Consider the following 17350-nt stretch of genomic DNA (forward strand, 5'->3'; position numbering starts at 1 on the left):
AACATATGACATGTATAAATAAGTAAAATAATCAAATTTTGATGTATATTCTCAAATTGAAACAAAGTACTAACCACCGTGTATCTAAAATTAAACACAACTAGCCGCGAACCCGCGCGTTGCGGGTGATAATTATTTTTATGGTGATTTTATTAAAAAGAAAATTACAATTTAAACTAATCTAATAATGAGTAATGTATTTCATAATTATATTTTTATTTATTATAAGAACAATCATAAATGTAATATATGATCAATTCAAAACACCAAAAAAACATAAACTAAAAAAAATTAATAAAACTTAACAATGATTAATTCAATCAATATTAGGATAAAATTTTGTTTTTGATAATCTATTAAGGTTATTTTCTTTGTAAAAATTATAATTTCGGCCGCTCAAAACATATTATCAAATAAAAAATTATTAGCAAAATCTAAGAATTAAATTTCTATACATGCATTGTAATAAAATAATAATAATTAAAATAAAATTGCAAAAGTTAAAATTTGTCACCTATCCGATTATTTTTGTTTGGCTAACCTTTACTTTTCTTTCGTTTGGCTAACATTTGCTTTTCTTTAAATAAATGGCATTATAAAGTACTTCTAGTACAACTATTAAGAGTACTTTGTCCACCACAAATGATTAGCAAATAAACAAAAATTAGTAAAGTCTCATAGTTTAACATCTAAATTGAGCACTATAAAAAATCACGCTATGTAACAGAATAAATATCAAATTATCCAAATCATGCTATATAATAGAATAATATTATATTTTTATATGCTATATTTAATTCTTTAGAACGCAATAGGATAACATTTAAAAACAACAACAACAATTTAAAAAACTAAACTAAATCATAATTTAAAAAACTAAACTAAATTGCATTAACCCAAAATAGAGTTTTAAAGAATATAAAAAATTATCAACCTAAAGTAGAGATGCAAGAAAAATAAAAAAATTCACCAAAAAATTGAGAGAGAGAGAGAGAGAGAGAGAGAGAGAGAGAGAGAGAGGGAACCTTTTTTTTGTGAGGGAAAACTATGTATAGAATAGAAGAGATAGTGACAAATTTATAGTAAGAATGTGTGAATAAGAAGAGACAAAAATAAAGGAAGATGAAGGGAAAGAGGAAGAATGATATTAATGTAGAGGGTAGTGGGGAGATGAAAAGGTAAATGAGGGAGAAAGATTGAAGAAGTAGTGGGGAGATGAAATGGTAAGGGAGAGAGAAAGGTTGAAGAAGTGTAAATAAGTAGTAGAAGTAAATAAATAAATAGTGGGCTGCATTTATAGGACTGAAAATTGTAAAAATTATTTTAAAATTGTAGGAAAATTATATTTTAAAAAAGAAAAGAAAAAAAAATGACGTGACAGCTGATGTGGCGCAACGTGAGAGCAGCAGCATTAAACGCTACGCTTCAGCTTTTAGTAATATATAGATATAGATTATTAGATTATGTTTCCAAGATATTAGATTATGAAATAAGGTTTCAGGATTGTAAATTTTTGCATCTATATTAATTCTTTGTCTAATTAGTTATCCAATAGATCATTTATAATTTTGTTCTTTATTTTGGAGTTTTTATATTGTGTGGAAATGAAACTTGTGTATTTATTTTAATTAAATTTTCAAACAATAGACTAGACTCTTTTGTGTTTGTGTTGTTTTGTTTTGTTTATCAGTGCTAAAATTTGTATGATTTTATTATTAATGAACAAGTATCAATTTGTTGATATGAGCATTTTCTTGACATGGGTGAATCCAAATTAATGTATTTCACATTAACTAATTTTCTATTTGCTACATAAGTTACCGAGTGCCAAATACAAGTTTTCAAAAAGAAAGATAAATAAATAAATAAATAAAAACATGTGTAAAAATGTTGATTGACCAATTTAAGATGACACGTTTTACCCGAACCTTCACGTCTAATATCTATTCTGACTTGAAAACTCCAACTTTTCAACAATCAGCCAGCCCGCCACTTTCTGGAATAAAGATGAAAGACAATTCAAATTGATTAACACGGTGTATGGGCTTGGATCTTAGTATTTATTACTTGTATAAAAGACAGAAAAAAATAGATCTTAGTATTAACTCTATGAATATGAATATGAGAGAAGGTTGGAAAGTGTTCATATAATCCCTTTCTGCAATTTTTTTCATAACACCTTTTTCTGGCTTCTGCTTTTCCTCTTAGTCTTTAGTCCAAAAGATCACTAGCTACAACAAAAATGGTTACTATCATATCAAAATCAAATGGTAAAAGTTGAATCACCGTTTTCATTATCCTTTGTTGCATCCTTTTGCATCTGGCTGATATCCAAGCTGCAACACCACCCAACTTCTCGTTTGATAATTTTAGTCAGGCAGAGGACAAGGATAGTTTTCAGTTTCTAGGCGGTGGTGCGACTATTGATAATGCATCCCTTCAGATAACCCCAGACACAACCGAGAATGTCCCCAACCTCCTCAACCGGTTTGGTCGCATTATGTATATACATCCTTTCAACATGTGGTTGTCCGATGAAATTCAGGCCTCATTCAATTCCAATTTTGTAATTAACATATTTAGAAAGACGACGTGGAATGCTGGTGAGGGACTTGCTTTTCTCATTGCTCCCGATCTCTCAATCCCTGGTGCTAGTAATGGGCAATGGCTTGGCCTCACCAACGCTAGCAATGATGGTAATCAAACCAACCAGATCGTGGCCATAGAGTTTGATACCGAAAAGCAAGACTATGATCCTAATGACAACCATATTGGCCTCAACATCAACTCTGTTAATTCAACTGCGACTGTCTCTCTTGATGATTATAATATTGAATTATCTCCAGAAGTACCCACCAACTATAGAGTCTGGGTGCACTATAATGGCACCTCGAAGGTGATGGAGGTTTACATGGTGCAAGACGGCCAACCCAAGCCGGAAAAACCTCTTCTTAGCAAGACCATAAACCTGAAAGAACATGTGAATAAACAATCCTACTTTGGGTTTGCTGCTTCTACAGGTGATCCACAGGTTGAGTTGAATTGTGTATTGAAATGGAGCTTAGAGATTGATGACCTACAAAAGAAAAGTGATTTGCTTTGGTTGAAGATAGGTGCTGGGGTTGGAGTTCCATTGGTGACATTGTTGATCCTATGCGGCGTTTTATATTTGAACAAGAGAAAAAGAAGAGGAAGAGGGGGTGATGAGGAGTCTAAGGTGCTTGGCACACAGTTGAGATGGTTGCCTGGGATGCCAAGGGAATTCAAGTACAAGGATTTAAAGAAGGCCACCAACAACTTCCATGAGAGTATGATGCTGGGTCAAGGTGGTTTTGGTGTTGTTTACAAAGGAATTCTGCAGGACAGGATCATAAATCTAGTACTGAAATAGCTGTCAAGAATTCTCCAGGGACAGCATTCAAAGCAAAGATGATTTCTTGGCAGAGTTCACTATTATTCACCGTCTCCGCCATAAACATCTTGTCCGCTTAGTTGGTAATCCCCCGCTTCATTCTTCTTTATTTATTTATTTGTTTTTTTATGTCATTCTAATATTCTAGACAACTTGCAATTCAATTTCATGAAATTATTCAAAGATCATCACAAGTTTATCTGCGAAGCACCAGAAAATTGGATTTAAAAGAAACATTCAACATTCAAAACTGCATTACTCATTTGGCAAATTAAGTGAGCGTTTGGATGCGCCTCTCCCTGCATTTGCTTTTTTTTTTTTTTTTAATCGCCTCTTGCACTGTTCATGAGATATGAACAGTGAATTAGGCTTATGAACAGTAACCTGCACTGTTCATGCGCGCAGATTACATTGTGCAGGAAACATTGTGCACTGTTCACGAGACCCACAACCACTTTATTTAAAAAAAATTATTAAAAATGGGTCTGGTACTATTTACACATTTAAAAATTATTTTGCTATAGTGTTTTTTAATTTTTAGCAAAATATGTTATATCCAAACGGGCCCTAAGGAAAGAATGCGGATTTCTCTGTCTCTCTCTCGGTAGAAGAAAGTGCTACTATATATTCTTTAAATTATTTGTTTCTTGCCCTACTTGTTTGCATAATTCATTTCTTCTCATTTGCAGAACCTGTCCTAGTTATAAGATGAGATTGTAAAACCAAAATGAATGCTCTTGCGTCCTTAACAAATGGATGCTAGCAAATTCAAATTAAAACTATAATCATGGCAGCCGAACTTTATTTTGATAGGAACCCAACTATATGTGTTCAAGGCATAGAATTGATTACAGAGAAGAATGTTTCACTAGTGCTGTATCTTTATGTACCAAATTATCAGTTGTAGCGAGCAGTTGAAGTCAAACCATATGACATATACTACTCAAATCAATCGCATCAATAGTCAATATATGACAACTGTTAAGATACTTATGTGATTGAAGACATAACATCATATCAGCATCTGGTTCACTAAGCTGCCATATTGCTACAATTATTTCTTTTTAAAAATTTATGAGTTGCTCAATTGATGTGCCCTGCTTTTGTATTGGCTTGATTAAATGCCTCATTTATCCTCTGATCTCCTCTCTAATATATTTGGTCTCGGTTTAGGGTGGTGCTATGAGAAAGGGAAGCTCCTACTATTGTACGACTTTATGCCAAATGGAAGTCTTGATAAGCACCTGTATGAGGCTCCCAAATATAACACTTTGAATTGGAGGCGTCGGTATAGGATACTAGCTGGTGTAGCATCAGCATTGCATTATCTGCACAATGAGTATGATCAGAAGGTAGTGCACCGCGACCTCAAAGCCAGCAACATCTTGCTGGACTCCAATTATAATGCTCGCCTGGGTGACTTTGGCCTTGCCCGAGCCTTGGATAATGAAAGGAACTCCTATGCTGAATTAGGATTAGCTGGAGTTCCAGGCACCATGGGTTATGTTGCTCCTGAGTGCTTTCACACAGGGAGGGCCACCCCAGAATCTGATGTGTATGGTTTTGGAGCAGTGGTGCTTGAGGTCGTATGCAGCAGAAGTCCCGGAATTAGTATCAATCACCATCAACGTCCCTATTCACTAGTTGATTGGGTTTGGATGTTACATCGTGAAGGCAGCATTGAAGAAGCTGTAGATGAGAGGCTTGGCACTGATTATGTGGTTGATGAAGCAAAGAGGCTTTTACTTTTGGGGCTCGCATGTTCACATCCCATTGCCAGTGAGAGGCCACAAACGCAGGATATTTGCCAGATTATATCTGGAATTATGCTGGCCCCTAATGTGCCTCAATTCTGTTGAATATTAGCTCTGATACCATGTTAAATGGAGAATATTATCAAACGCAATGTGTTATACCATGTTGTGTATGCTAGAGTGGATGCGGAAGAGGAAGCATAGAATAGGAACATCAAGAACACGAGGGTTACGTGGTTCAGCCTTGACAGCCTACATCCACGGAGGAATCCCTTAAGGGCTACATCTTTATTGTGTAGGAGTGTAGTACAATAACCTTTTTGTTACAATGAACCCTAACATGAGTATATATAGGCGACTAAACCCTAGACTACTAGTACAAGTAGGACTGGGCTTAGGCCTATTACATTGGGCTAATATGTCTAATATATATCTCTAACACCCTCCCTCAAACTCAAGGCGGAAGCTCGATGAAGGTTTGAGGTTGGATAAGCATGAGAAGATCACTTGGAGTTGCCTTGAAGAACGCCTTTGAAGAAACCCACATGAAGAATGTGCCAATTGACCAATTTTGGAGTTTCAAATGAAGAACGGAGTCCAAAATCGGAATCTACGCGAAAAACTAAGCAAGATAAGCCCTTTCAGAAATTTTGACTTTTGGTCAAAGGTCAACGCAAAAAGTCAAAGTCAACTGGTCAAGTCAACAGATCAGGGTCAAGGTCAACGGCTACATGGACCGGGCCGGTTCCGGGTTTTTCCGGGTCGGGTCACGGATCGGGCTGCAGAGACGCTGACTCATCCTGATGACGTGGACTAGGGCTGACGTGTCATGCTGACGTGGAGTGATGACGTCATACCATGACGTCAGATGACATCAGCAGGACTGCTTCAGCGCGTGGATGGCGCGTGTCAGAGTATACCGGCGCGTGGTGGCGAGACAGAAACCCTGGCGGCGCGTGTAAGCACGTGTGACTTCAGATGAGGACCGAAATTTCAGGTTTCGTAGATCGGCGGACGAGGAGGCCGTAGGGCGGCGCGTGTACCAAGAATACGATCTGAAATTCAGGAATCTTAGGCGGCGCGTGGGAGAGTTTCGGAGCTGTTGGCGGCGCGTGGCGGCGCGTGTAGCTTCTTTTGGTGGCCGAGTTCCTGGGTTTTGGTCGCGGGTGGTCGTGGATCACGTCTGTGGTGTTGGTTTCATCAGGCGAGGCTTGGATTTGCACAAATTTGAGAAGTTGAGTCACGGCTTTGCATGAGTTCGTGGATCTTGGATACGGCAATGAGCCGTGGTGGCTGCAAGATGCCATGGAGTCTAGATTCAACAGAGAAGCATGTGTGACTTCTGATGGTAATGTGCACATTAAAATCTTCTTTGCTTGCTAGAGATTTTGTTTGATGCCAAGAACGGAGTTTGGCTCTGATACCATGTTGAATATTAGCTCTGATACATGTTAAATGGAGAATATTATCAAACGCAATGTGTTATACCATGTTGTGTATGCTAGAGTGGATGCGGAAGAGGAAGCATAGAATAGGAACATCAAGAACACGAGGGTTACGTGGTTCAGCCTTGACAGCCTACATCCACGGATGAATCCCTTAAGGGCTACATCTTTATTGTGTAGGAGTGTAGTACAATAACCTTTTTGTTACAATGAACCTAACATGAGTATATATAGGCGACTAAACCCTAGACTACTATACAAGTAGGACTGGGCTTAGGCCTATTACATTGGCTAATATGTCTAATATATATCTCTAACACATTCAAACCCGCTTTCACATGGCCTTCGATGGTTACTGCGTGCAGTAGCACTGACAGTACACTTACTAATACAACATTTTCTTCCGAAGGTTGGTTTGTAACATGGATTTTGACATTATAACTGAAGGCTTCCTCTCATCCCTGGAGTGTTTGAGCTACTGGAGTCATAGGCACTCAACTTTTGCATTAAAATTGAAGTGTTTTTTTTTTTTTTTTTTTAAAAAAGAAGAAGATACTCATTTTTCTGCATTCTTAAGCTTGTTAAATATGCACTAATATGTACTCAATTGCTAGAGATTCAGAGTNAATATGTAATATATATCTCTAACACATTCAAACCGCTTCACATGGCCTTCGATGGTTACTGCGTGCAGTAGCACTGACAGTACACTTACTAATACAACATTTTCTTCCGAAGGTTGGTTTGTAACATGGATTTTGACATTATAACTGAAGGCTTCCTCTCATCCCTGGAGTGTTTGAGCTACTGGAGTCATAGGCACTCAACTTTTGCATTAAAATTGAAGTGTTTTTTTTTTTTTTTTTTCAAAAAAGAAGAAGATACTCATTTTTCTGCATTCTTAAGCTTGTTAAATATGCACTAATGTGTCCTCAATTGCTAGAGATTCAGAGTTAGCCTTATTACCAGCATGTCCTTGTTAGATTCAAGCTTCCAATATGGGCCAAGTGGGTCTTCATTTCCGCCTCTTTTTTTGGGTGATAAGTAAACATGATTTATTTTCCATGTAATCTTCTTCTTCTTCTTTCCTTTTGTAATTATTTTGGGGTCAGAATTTCCCCCGTGTTCAAGTCCATGAAATCCAGTATATTTCTTTCAGTTTTAAACATAATTTTAATTGTTGGACTTTTATTATGAAGTTGGAATCCAAAAAAAAAAAAAAAAAAGTTGGAATCCAAAAGAAATTTATATGTTCCAGAATTCGCATTTTGGTTTATTGAACACAAGTACTAACATTGGAGACTATGCTAGACACGATTGTTCATAAAGAAATTTGTCTGCCATTCCAGATTTTCTCCTTGATGCATACTATATATCCTCTATGATGTTTTGGGCTACCTGTTGTAAGCTAACAAGAAGATTATTCCATAGAAGTGTAGGAAGAGATTCTTACAAATTCATACAACCTCAGAACCAGTGTTGTAACAGTAGAATCAGTTTACCTATGGATCCAGTGAAACTAATATCTCATCAGGTGAATTTCAGAATTTTAGGACTTATTGCATTGAGCTGTATTTAATATTTAGTAATTGTTTAATCAGGTGCTGAAGTAAAAAAAAAAAAAAAAAAAAAAAAAAAAAAAAAAAAAAAAAAAACTATTCTTTAATGCAGCCAGAAGCAGAGACAAGTTAATTGCATTCCACATTCAAGAACATAAAAAACTAACATAAGCTAAATTCTAGAAAAATGAAAAAAAAAAAAAAGAAGTGACTACGGTACCTCAGGCATATAGTTGAAAAAAAGCAAACTTCATCAAGAACTTGTTTTGATTACGCTCCAGCATTCCACTGCAAGCTCCAAGCTAATATTCTTCAGTTTCAAAAGAGTTCAATATCTTCTTCAAACCATGCCGAAAGAAGTCATGAATGCCATTTATTAATTTTCTTCACCTGTACCCAAACACTGGCTGAGTATGGTAGGTACAGAGATGGCCAACAAGATAAGGAGCCATCCGCATTAGTTTTTCTTTGCCTTATTCATCATTTAGTCATTGCCTTACTTGGTCACATAAAGTAATTGCTTGAGAGTTGAGGCCTTCCAAGTTGCGTCGTGGTGTTCTTTTTTTTTTTTTTTGTTGAAAAGGTCTCCAGTTGTTTTGTATACATATAATGAAATTCTTTTATAGTAATATTTTTTTTATTATAATAATATAATACCAAAATAATATTTCTCCAATTTTGGGCATTACTGCTGAATCCATTCTTTTAATCGGAGTAAAAACGGCTCAACATGTGAAACAACCTATTTTTTAAAACTGTTTTTTCTCTTTAAATTTTATTTTTTAAAACAAAATTCAAAATTGTTAACTTGTTTGTTTCGGATTTTACTGGGCAACCTGTGACATAACTTGTTTTTTAAAATTGTTCTATTAAAAATAATTTCAAGTTGTTAATTTGTTTGTTTCGGTTTTTATACTGTACAATGCAAACTCAATTGACAATTATAATGTCAGTGCCATATATTTTTTATATTATTAATTAAAAAAAACATTAATATACTTTTTTAATGTTTTTAGATAACCGCCATATATATATATATATATACACACACACACAATGACTTCAAGAAAGCAATTAAAGCCTTTATTTAATTCCATGTTTTTCTCACTTGAATAACGTAAGAAGCAGATTTTTAGGTATTGAGTGACAAAATGCATCCAAGATAATTGTGTTGTAATAGAGTCAAAATCAGGAATTTGAAATTGTAGACTTGTATGAAAAGCATTCATAAGTGTGATCCCGAAGTTTATCAATGAAATTGACATAAACTACAGATGCTTAGGCCTATTTTTTTAATTGTCCATAGCCAAATAAATGAGTTTTCATTATACAATTTATATGAGAAGCATTCACAAGTTTGAAAAGAGTGAAGCCAAAATATATGAAATTGACATTAGAGATATTTAGCCATATTTTTCAATGGCACAGAGCCAAAATAAATGAGTTTTGCAAAATAGAAGATGATGTTCCTTGGAGTGTACATTGTTTAAAAATGATATGATATTGATCATATCAGAGAACATGCATAAATAAGTTAATAATCAAATTTTGCATTATATCCCCAAATTGAAATAGAGTGCCTGCCAACTACTGTGTATCTAAAATTAAACACAAATATTAGATTATTTTGAAGATATTAGATTATGAAATAAACTTTCAAGATTGTAATTTTTTATCCATTATAATTCTTTGTCTAATTAGCTATCCAATAGGACATTTGTAATTTTGTTTTCCTTTTTGGAATGTAATATTGCGTGAAAATGAAACTTATGTATTTGTTTTAATTAGATTTCAAAGGATAGACTAAACTCCTTTATGATTGTGTTGTTTTGTTTTGTTTAGCAATACTAAGATTTGTATAATTTTATTATTAATGAACAATTATCAATTCGTTGATATGAGCATTTTTTTTTTAATGAGAAACGATATGAGCAATTTCTTGACATGGTTGAATCCAAATTAATGAATTTCACGCTAAATAATTTATGGACAAAGTTTAGCTACAACCTTACTCAATAAAATAAATATTATTACATATTTTGAAAATCTAACTGTTAAATTGCATGTTCTTTATACTCATAATATACATGTCAAATTTTATATTAATCAGATATTTTTTACTATATGATCCTATAAGTTTATACTTTATGCATAATTTTAAATTGTAAAAACTTACAATTTAAACAATTTACTGATAACACAGCTATTAATCTTTAATTTTCTAAAAATTTTGTAAATTTAGAAAATATAAGAAAAATATATAATTCAACGGTAGATTTATCAAACTTCACCTCTAATAAAAAAATATTTAATAATATTATAATTTTAAGTTACAACTAATTTTATAACTAAACTTTATCCATAATTTATTATTTGGTGCGTGACTTAGCGAGCGGGAACTACAGGTTCTCAACCAAAAAAAACACGTATAAAAATGTTGATTGACCTAGCCTGGCTCATTTAAGATGACACGTTTACCCAAACTTTACCCGACCCGACCCGTTTACCACGTCTAAATTGGAGTACTTATTTATTCTGACTTCAAAACTCCCAACTTTTCAACAATCAGCCAGCCCGCCACTCTCACTTTCTGGAATAAATATGAAAGACAGTGTCAAATTGATTAACACGGTGTATGAGAGAAGGTTGGAAGGTGTTCATATAATCCCTGCTTTCTGCAATTTTTTTAACAACACCTTTTCTGCTTCTCCTCTTTAGTCTTTAGTCCAAAAGATCACCCGACCCGACCCGTTTACCACGTCTAAATTGGAGTACTTATTTATTCTGACTTCAAAACTCCCAACTTTTCAACAATCAGCCAGCCCGCCACTCTCACTTTCTGGAATAAATATGAAAGACAGTGTCAAATTGATTAACACGGTGTATGAGAGAAGGTTGGAAGGTGTTCATATAATCCCTGCTTTCTGCAATTTTTTTAACAACACCTTTTCTGCTTCTCCTCTTTAGTCTTTAGTCCAAAAGATCACTAGCTACTAGTAGCTACAACAAAAATGGTTACTATCATATCAATATCAAATGGTAAAAGTTCAATCACCGTTTTCATTATCTTTTGTTGCATCCTTTTGCATCTGCCTGATATCCAAGCTGCAACACCACCCAACTTCTCGTTTGATGGTTTTAATCTGACACAGGATGGGGATAGTCTTGAGTTTATAGGCAGTGGTACGAGTATTGATAATGGAGCCCTTCAGATAACCCCAGACACAACCAACAACGACCCCAGCCTCCACAACCAGTTTGGTCGCATTATGTATAAACATCCTTTCAACATGTGGTTGTCTGATGAAATTCAGGCCTCATTCAATTCCAGTTTTGTCATTAACATATTTCGAAACACGGCACCAGCATGGAATGCCGGTGAGGGACTTGCTTTTCTCATTGCTCCCGATCTCTCAGTCCCTAATGCTAGTTACGGGCAATGGCTTGGCCTCACCAATGCTATCAATGATGGTAAGCAAGCCAACCAGATCGTGGCCATAGAGTTTGATACCGAAAAGCAAGACTATGATCCTAATGACAACCATATTGGCCTCAACATCAACTCTGTTAATTCAACTGCAACTGTCTCTCTTGATGATTATAATATCGAACTATCTCCGGAAGTACCCACCAACTATAGAGTCTGGGTGCACTATAATGGCACGTCGAAGGTGATGGAGGTTTACATGGTGCAAGACAGCCAACCCAAGCCGGAAAGGCCTCTTCTTAGCAAGACCATAAACCTGAAAGACTATGTGAATCAAAAATCCTACTTTGGTTTTGCTGCTTCTACAGGTAATCCACAGATTGAGTTGAATTGTGTATTGAAATGGAGCTTAGAGATTGATGACCTACAAAAGAAAAGTGATTTGCTTTGGTTGAAGATAGGTGCTGGGGTTGGAGTTCCATTTGTGACATTGTTAATCCTATGTGGGGTTTTGTATTTGAACAACAGAAAAAGAAGAGGAGGAGGGGGTGATGAGGAGTGTAAGGCGCTTGGCACACAGTTGAGATGGTTGCCTGGGATGCCAAGGGAATTCAAGTACAAGGATTTAAAGAAGGCCACCAACAACTTCCATGAGAGTATGAGGCTGGGTCAAGGTGGTTTTGGTGTTGTTTACAAAGGAATTCTGCAGGACAAGGATCATAAAACCAGTACTGAAATAGCTGTCAAGAAATTCTCCAGAGACAGCACTCAAAGCAAGGATGACTTCTTGGCAGAGCTCACCATTATTCACCGTCTCCGTCATAAACATCTTGTCCGCTTAGTTGGTAATCCCCTTTTTATTCCTCTTTATTTATTTATTTGTCATTCTAATATACTAGACAACTTGCAATTCCAATTTCATGAAATTATTCAAAGATCATCACTAGCTTTTTCCGCAAAGCACCAAACAATCTGATTTAAAGGAAACATTCAAAGTTGTTTGAAACTGCATTATTCATTTGTCAAATTAAGGCACTTTTGCAGAAGACTTGGAAGGTGTGCTTTGGCATTACAACCTCTTGTGGATCAACCCCTTGAACTTTTAGCTTCTTCTTAAAATTTAGAAAATAGAAAAAATGCAGAACTCTCTCTCTCTCCCTCTTGGTAGAAGAAAGTGCTACTATTCTTTAAATTATTTGCTTCTTTCCGTAGAAGGAAGTGCTAATATTCTTTAAATTATTTGTTTTTTTATCTAATTTGTTTGCATAATTTTTTTTTTCATTTACAGAACCTCTCCGTAGAAGCAAGTGCCATATTGTTATCATTATTTCTTTTTCAAGTATATTAAGTATCTTAGATTCTCAATTGATGTGCTCTACTTTGTATTAGATTAAATGCCAATTTTAATCCCTGATCTCCTCTCTAATATATACGATCTATGTTCAGGTTGGTGCTACGAGAAAGGGAAGCTACTACTGTTGTACGATTTTATGCCAAATGGTAGTCTTGATAAGCACCTGTATGAGGCTTCCAACCAGAACACTTTGAATTGGAGGCATCGGTATAGGATCCTAGCCGGAGTAGCATCAGCATTGCATTATCTGCACAATGAGTATGATCAGAAGGTAGTGCACCGCGACCTCAAAGCCAGCAACATCTTGCTGGACTCTGACTACAATGCTCGCCTGGGTGACTTTGGCCTTGCCCGAGCCTTGGATAATGAAAGGAATTCCTATGCTGAACTAGGATTAGCTGGAGTTCCAGGCACCATGGGCTATGTTGCTCCTGAGTGCTTCCACACAGGGAGGGCTACCCCTGAATCTGATGTGTATGGTTTTGGAGCAGTGGTCCTTGAAGTTATATGCAGCAGAAGTCCTGGGATTAGTATCAATCACCATCAGCGTCTCTATTCATTGGTTGATTGGGTTTGGATGTTACATCGTGAAGGCAACATCGAAGAAGCTGTAGATGAGAGGCTTGGCAATGATTATGTGGATGATGAAGCAAGGAAACTTTTACTTTTGGGACTTGCATGTTCACATCCCATTGCCAGTGATAGGCCTCAAACACAAGATATTTTCCAGATTATATCTGGAACTATGCCAGTCCCTAATGTGCCTCCATTCAAACCCGCTTTCACATGGCCTTCGATGGTTACTGCCTTCAGTAGCAGTGACAGTACACTTACTAGTACAACATTTTCTTCCTAAGGTTGGTATGTAACATGGACTAGGACATTATTGCAGAAAGCTTCATCCATCCTTGCATTGGAGACATTAGAGTGGAGCTCATGGAAGAAAACGCTTAGCCCATTTTTTCATGTAACATGGACTATGACATTATTGCAAAAAAACCTTAGCCCATTTTGCATTATCGTGCGACCTTGTATCCTGCATGTTATTGTTAGATTCAAGCTTCCAAAATGGGCTTGGGTCTTCATTTCCTTATTTTGTTTTTGGTGATAAGTAAATATGATTCATTTCCCATGTAATCTTCTTCTTTTCTTTTTTGGTTTTTGTTTTGTGGGTCATAATTTCCCCGCAATCAAGTGCAAGAGATTTATTCTTGTTCTTTCATTCTTTCAGTTTTATACATAATTTTAATTGTTAGCCCTTAATATGAAGTAGGAATACAAAAGAAACTTATTTGGCAGATAGATTACATCATATTCATATGTACCAGCATTTGCATTTTGATATATCGAATGGAAGTAATAATAATAGAGATTATGCAGGACACGATTGTGACCATGAAGATGTCTCTTGACATGCATCCTCAATGAATCTATGATATCATGGTCTGATCTCCATGTGATCAGGAACTAGTTCATTAGCTAATTCATAGTAATGCTTTCACTCGTATTATCTTCCTGAAGAGTTCCATGAGCTGCATGTGATCAAGGGGTGGTACTGTTTGTAAAACCCCTGAACACCATAAAAACCTTCCTTTCTCTTATTCCTTACAACCACAAATCAAGCCATTTATTTCACCTATCATAATCCTAAAACTTGACATACTTTCTTCTACCAAATAGCCATCAAATAACTCATCAAATTACCTTTAATTTTCTATCACAAATCACAACCTCAACCCTTTTTTCAACTAATCTAAACCTAAAATCCACAAATTCTCTAATCCCTGAACCCACCATAACCATGTAGATACCTTCCATAGTTTGTCCTCTGTCATCCAGAAATGTAAATGCAGACATACATATGCCCTTGATTTCTTGAATCTAGATTGTTCATATTGTACTCTGTCTAGGAGCATATATTGCACAATTAGTTTGTTCTCTTCAAAACCAAGCACTACATAAAGTTGCAAGATTTTATTGATATTCATACTCAAGGCTTGAACCACTTTGGGATACCTGTTATAAGCTAACAACAAGGCTATTCCATAAAGTGTAGCAAGAGATTCTTACATATTCATACAACCTTAGAACCAGTGTTGTAACAGTAAAATCAGTTTACTTATGGATCCAGTGAAACTAAAAATCACCAGGTGACTTTCAGAATTGTTAGGAGTAATGGATTGAGCTGTATTTAAAATCCAGTAGTTGTTTAATGACTTTAATCAGGTGCTGAAGTCAAAAACTGTTCATTGATACACCCAGAACCAGAGACAAGTAAATTGCATTCCACATTCATGAACATAAATCTAATATACAAAATAAAAATAAGCTAAATTATAGAAAGTAGAAGAAAAAGAAGATATGACCACAGTACCTCAGGCATATCCTTCAAACAAACCAAATTTCATTAAGAACTTCTTTTGATTACACTCCAGCATTTCATTCAAGCTACAAGCTATATTCTTCTGTTTCAAAAGTTTGTGCCTCAACTCCAATCTCTTCTTCAAACCATGCCGAAAGAAGTCAGGATAATCAATGACTTCATCAATTTGTCTCCCCATTACCTCCACCAGAAACTTGATCCGAGGTTCTAAAGAATTCCGGACGCTCTTGATCAAAATAGGGGGGAAACCAGTTACCAAAGCTGCTATCTGTCCATCTCCAAACCCGCACCTCTTTAGAAAATCCAAATTGGGTTGCAGGACCTTGTTCACATCTCTACAGAGAACTTCAGGGAAGTTCATTGCCACTGTTTGAAGATCATGCTCTGCCAGCCCTACTGATCTCAGAAACTCTGAAGTAGGGCGTAGCCTTTTCTCGACACTATAACCCATTATAAATGGGTTTTTGGCCATAACTTTGCCAACCATCCCATCTCTGGCAAGGCCAAGACTAGCAAGAAAGTCTGCTATCTCCGTTAGCTTGGATTCAATGCTGTAGCTGATGAGCCTGGGGTTGAGCAATATCATCTTTCCAAGTTGCTTTTCAGGGACGCCCAGTGCCTGAAAGAAGGCCAGAAGCGGACAGAGCTTCTCTTCCACACTGTGGGAGAGTATGTGAGGGAATTTGACTATGGCAGAAGCAACTTCATGGGGTTTTGTACCCAGCGTTGAGAGGCACTCAACCATGGGAACAAGCTTCTCATGGAGACCTAGTGTAAGTATCTTGGGGCACTTTGAAACAATGGAAGGGAGCTTTCTCTCTTGAATGCCGATGCTTTTGAGGTAAGCCCAGTTTTCGGAAGCTCTCTCTCTTTGAGCACCCTCAAGGCGCTTGCACTTCTTAAACATTTCATCGATGCTTTTATCATCAAAACCTCTATCCCTAAAGAACCACATAATGCTGCTACCATGTTGACTGCTGCAGATTTCCATAACCCCCTAACAAGATGTGACATATATGTAGATCAATAGATGCTAAACAAACAACCTCAACAAGTCAAAATAACTATCAACGTGGTGTACACTACATTACAAGTTTTAGTTGTAAAGAGAAAAACATGCCAAAGGAGATTGACATATTATTATTATTTTTTTGAGAAGAGCCAAAAGGCCTAAAAGAGATGATAAGAAGCAATTCTTTTACCAATTGCCAAAATGGGTAGTTAAATTCACACTCCTTTAAAATCCCAAAATAAAAACAATAAAAAGAAAGAAAGAAAGATAGAAAGAAAGGCCTGGAGTTGATCGGAAGCGGAAGCAGAAGCATTGTCAAAGTAAACATTTCTATGTATAATTGAATAGAACCAAACAAATGGCGAATTGTAAGTAAGAAGGGTTGAGAGCAAGTGAATGGATATGAAGAGTGTCAAAGGAGAACCAAAGAATGCAATTTTGTTTTTCCAGTAGTAGAAAAGAATCTCTAACTAGTCTATGGCTGACACAAAATTTGATGACTAAGGATTGGTTGATGTTGTAGTAGTAATAGTAGAAACGAGATCATGGCAGTTAGTTACTAGCATGTTATCAATGGAGACGAGAAACATAGAATGTTAAGATTTTGACTCCTTAAGAAAACAAATAACTGAAACTAGCATATAGCATTGGAAGAGGAAGAGGATTACATATTCCTAGGCTACGAGATACAGACGCAGACAGAGTAGTAGTAGTAGCAGTAGAGTAGAGCATATATGATTATGAAGAAGAGAGGCGCTTACCTTACCTTAATAATAAATGAGAGCTTTTTGTATCATAAGTCCATAACCAGCGGAGGCAGAGGCAGAGGCTGAGGCTGAGGCAGTGAGAATGAATTGCTTTGCGGCCTTTCCTCCCAATTCCCACTTCCCCCACTTGCCTTGCCTTATCTGTTGTTCTCTATTTGTACTATCTTTCAATTTTTTTTTTTTTTTTTTTTTACCGTAATTGCCCTCATTCTTCGAATAAAATGACTGGTGTATCCT

At 36.1% G+C, this 17350-nt stretch overlaps 3 protein-coding genes across 4 annotated transcripts; 2 read left to right on the forward strand and 1 right to left on the reverse strand.

Moving 5' to 3' along the window:
* Positions 1 to 2281: 2281 nt before the first annotated feature.
* LOC112003087 (probable L-type lectin-domain containing receptor kinase S.5) lies at positions 2282 to 5667 on the forward strand (the record flags this gene model as incomplete). The annotated part of the gene is given in 4 exon segments (XM_024035265.2): positions 2282 to 3356; positions 3359 to 3397; positions 3400 to 3495; positions 4586 to 5667. Coding segments are annotated over 4 exon segments (1896 nt in total), but the record flags the coding sequence as incomplete, so codon positions are not given.
* Positions 5668 to 11000: 5333 nt separating this feature from the next.
* On the forward strand, positions 11001 to 14088 carry LOC112003098 (probable L-type lectin-domain containing receptor kinase S.5). The gene is made up of 2 exons (XM_024035275.2): positions 11001 to 12442; positions 13044 to 14088. The coding sequence occupies exons 1-2, from the start codon at positions 11182 to 11184 to the stop codon at positions 13805 to 13807; spliced, it is 2025 nt and encodes a 674-aa protein (XP_023891043.2). The 5' UTR covers positions 11001 to 11181; the 3' UTR covers positions 13808 to 14088.
* Positions 14089 to 15217: 1129 nt separating this feature from the next.
* Positions 15218 to 17248, reverse strand: LOC112002844 (transcription termination factor MTERF6, chloroplastic/mitochondrial). 2 transcript variants are annotated; one of them, XM_024035005.2, is made up of 2 exons: positions 17113 to 17248; positions 15218 to 16331 (listed from the first exon to the last, which is right to left on the reverse strand). In XM_024035005.2, the coding sequence occupies exon 2, from the start codon at positions 16323 to 16325 to the stop codon at positions 15327 to 15329; it is 999 nt and encodes a 332-aa protein (XP_023890773.2). In that variant the 5' UTR covers positions 16326 to 16331; positions 17113 to 17248; the 3' UTR covers positions 15218 to 15326. The 2 variants fall into 2 exon arrangements, with proteins under 2 accessions (XP_023890773.2, XP_023890765.2); XM_024034997.2 differs by having other exon boundaries at positions 17108 to 17243.
* Between the last annotated feature and the right edge of the window lie 102 nt (positions 17249 to 17350).

This window comes from Quercus suber, unplaced genomic scaffold (assembly GCF_002906115.3).
Source record: "Quercus suber isolate HL8 unplaced genomic scaffold, Cork oak 2.0 scaffold_252, whole genome shotgun sequence".
NCBI classification, from domain to species: domain Eukaryota; kingdom Viridiplantae; phylum Streptophyta; class Magnoliopsida; order Fagales; family Fagaceae; genus Quercus; species Quercus suber.

Bases quoted from the DNA above. Each gene is read 5' to 3' on its own strand.
- LOC112003098 (XM_024035275.2), top strand. From the start codon at position 11,182: ATGGTTACTATCATATCAATATCAAATGGTAAAAGTTCAATCACCGTT. The intron at 12,443-13,043 runs GTAATCCCCTTT...ATCTATGTTCAG, and splicing joins ACATCTTGTCCGCTTAGTTG to GTTGGTGCTACGAGAAAGGG.
- LOC112002844 (XM_024035005.2), bottom strand. From the start codon at position 16,325: ATGGAAATCTGCAGCAGTCAACATGGTAGCAGCATTATGTGGTTCTTT.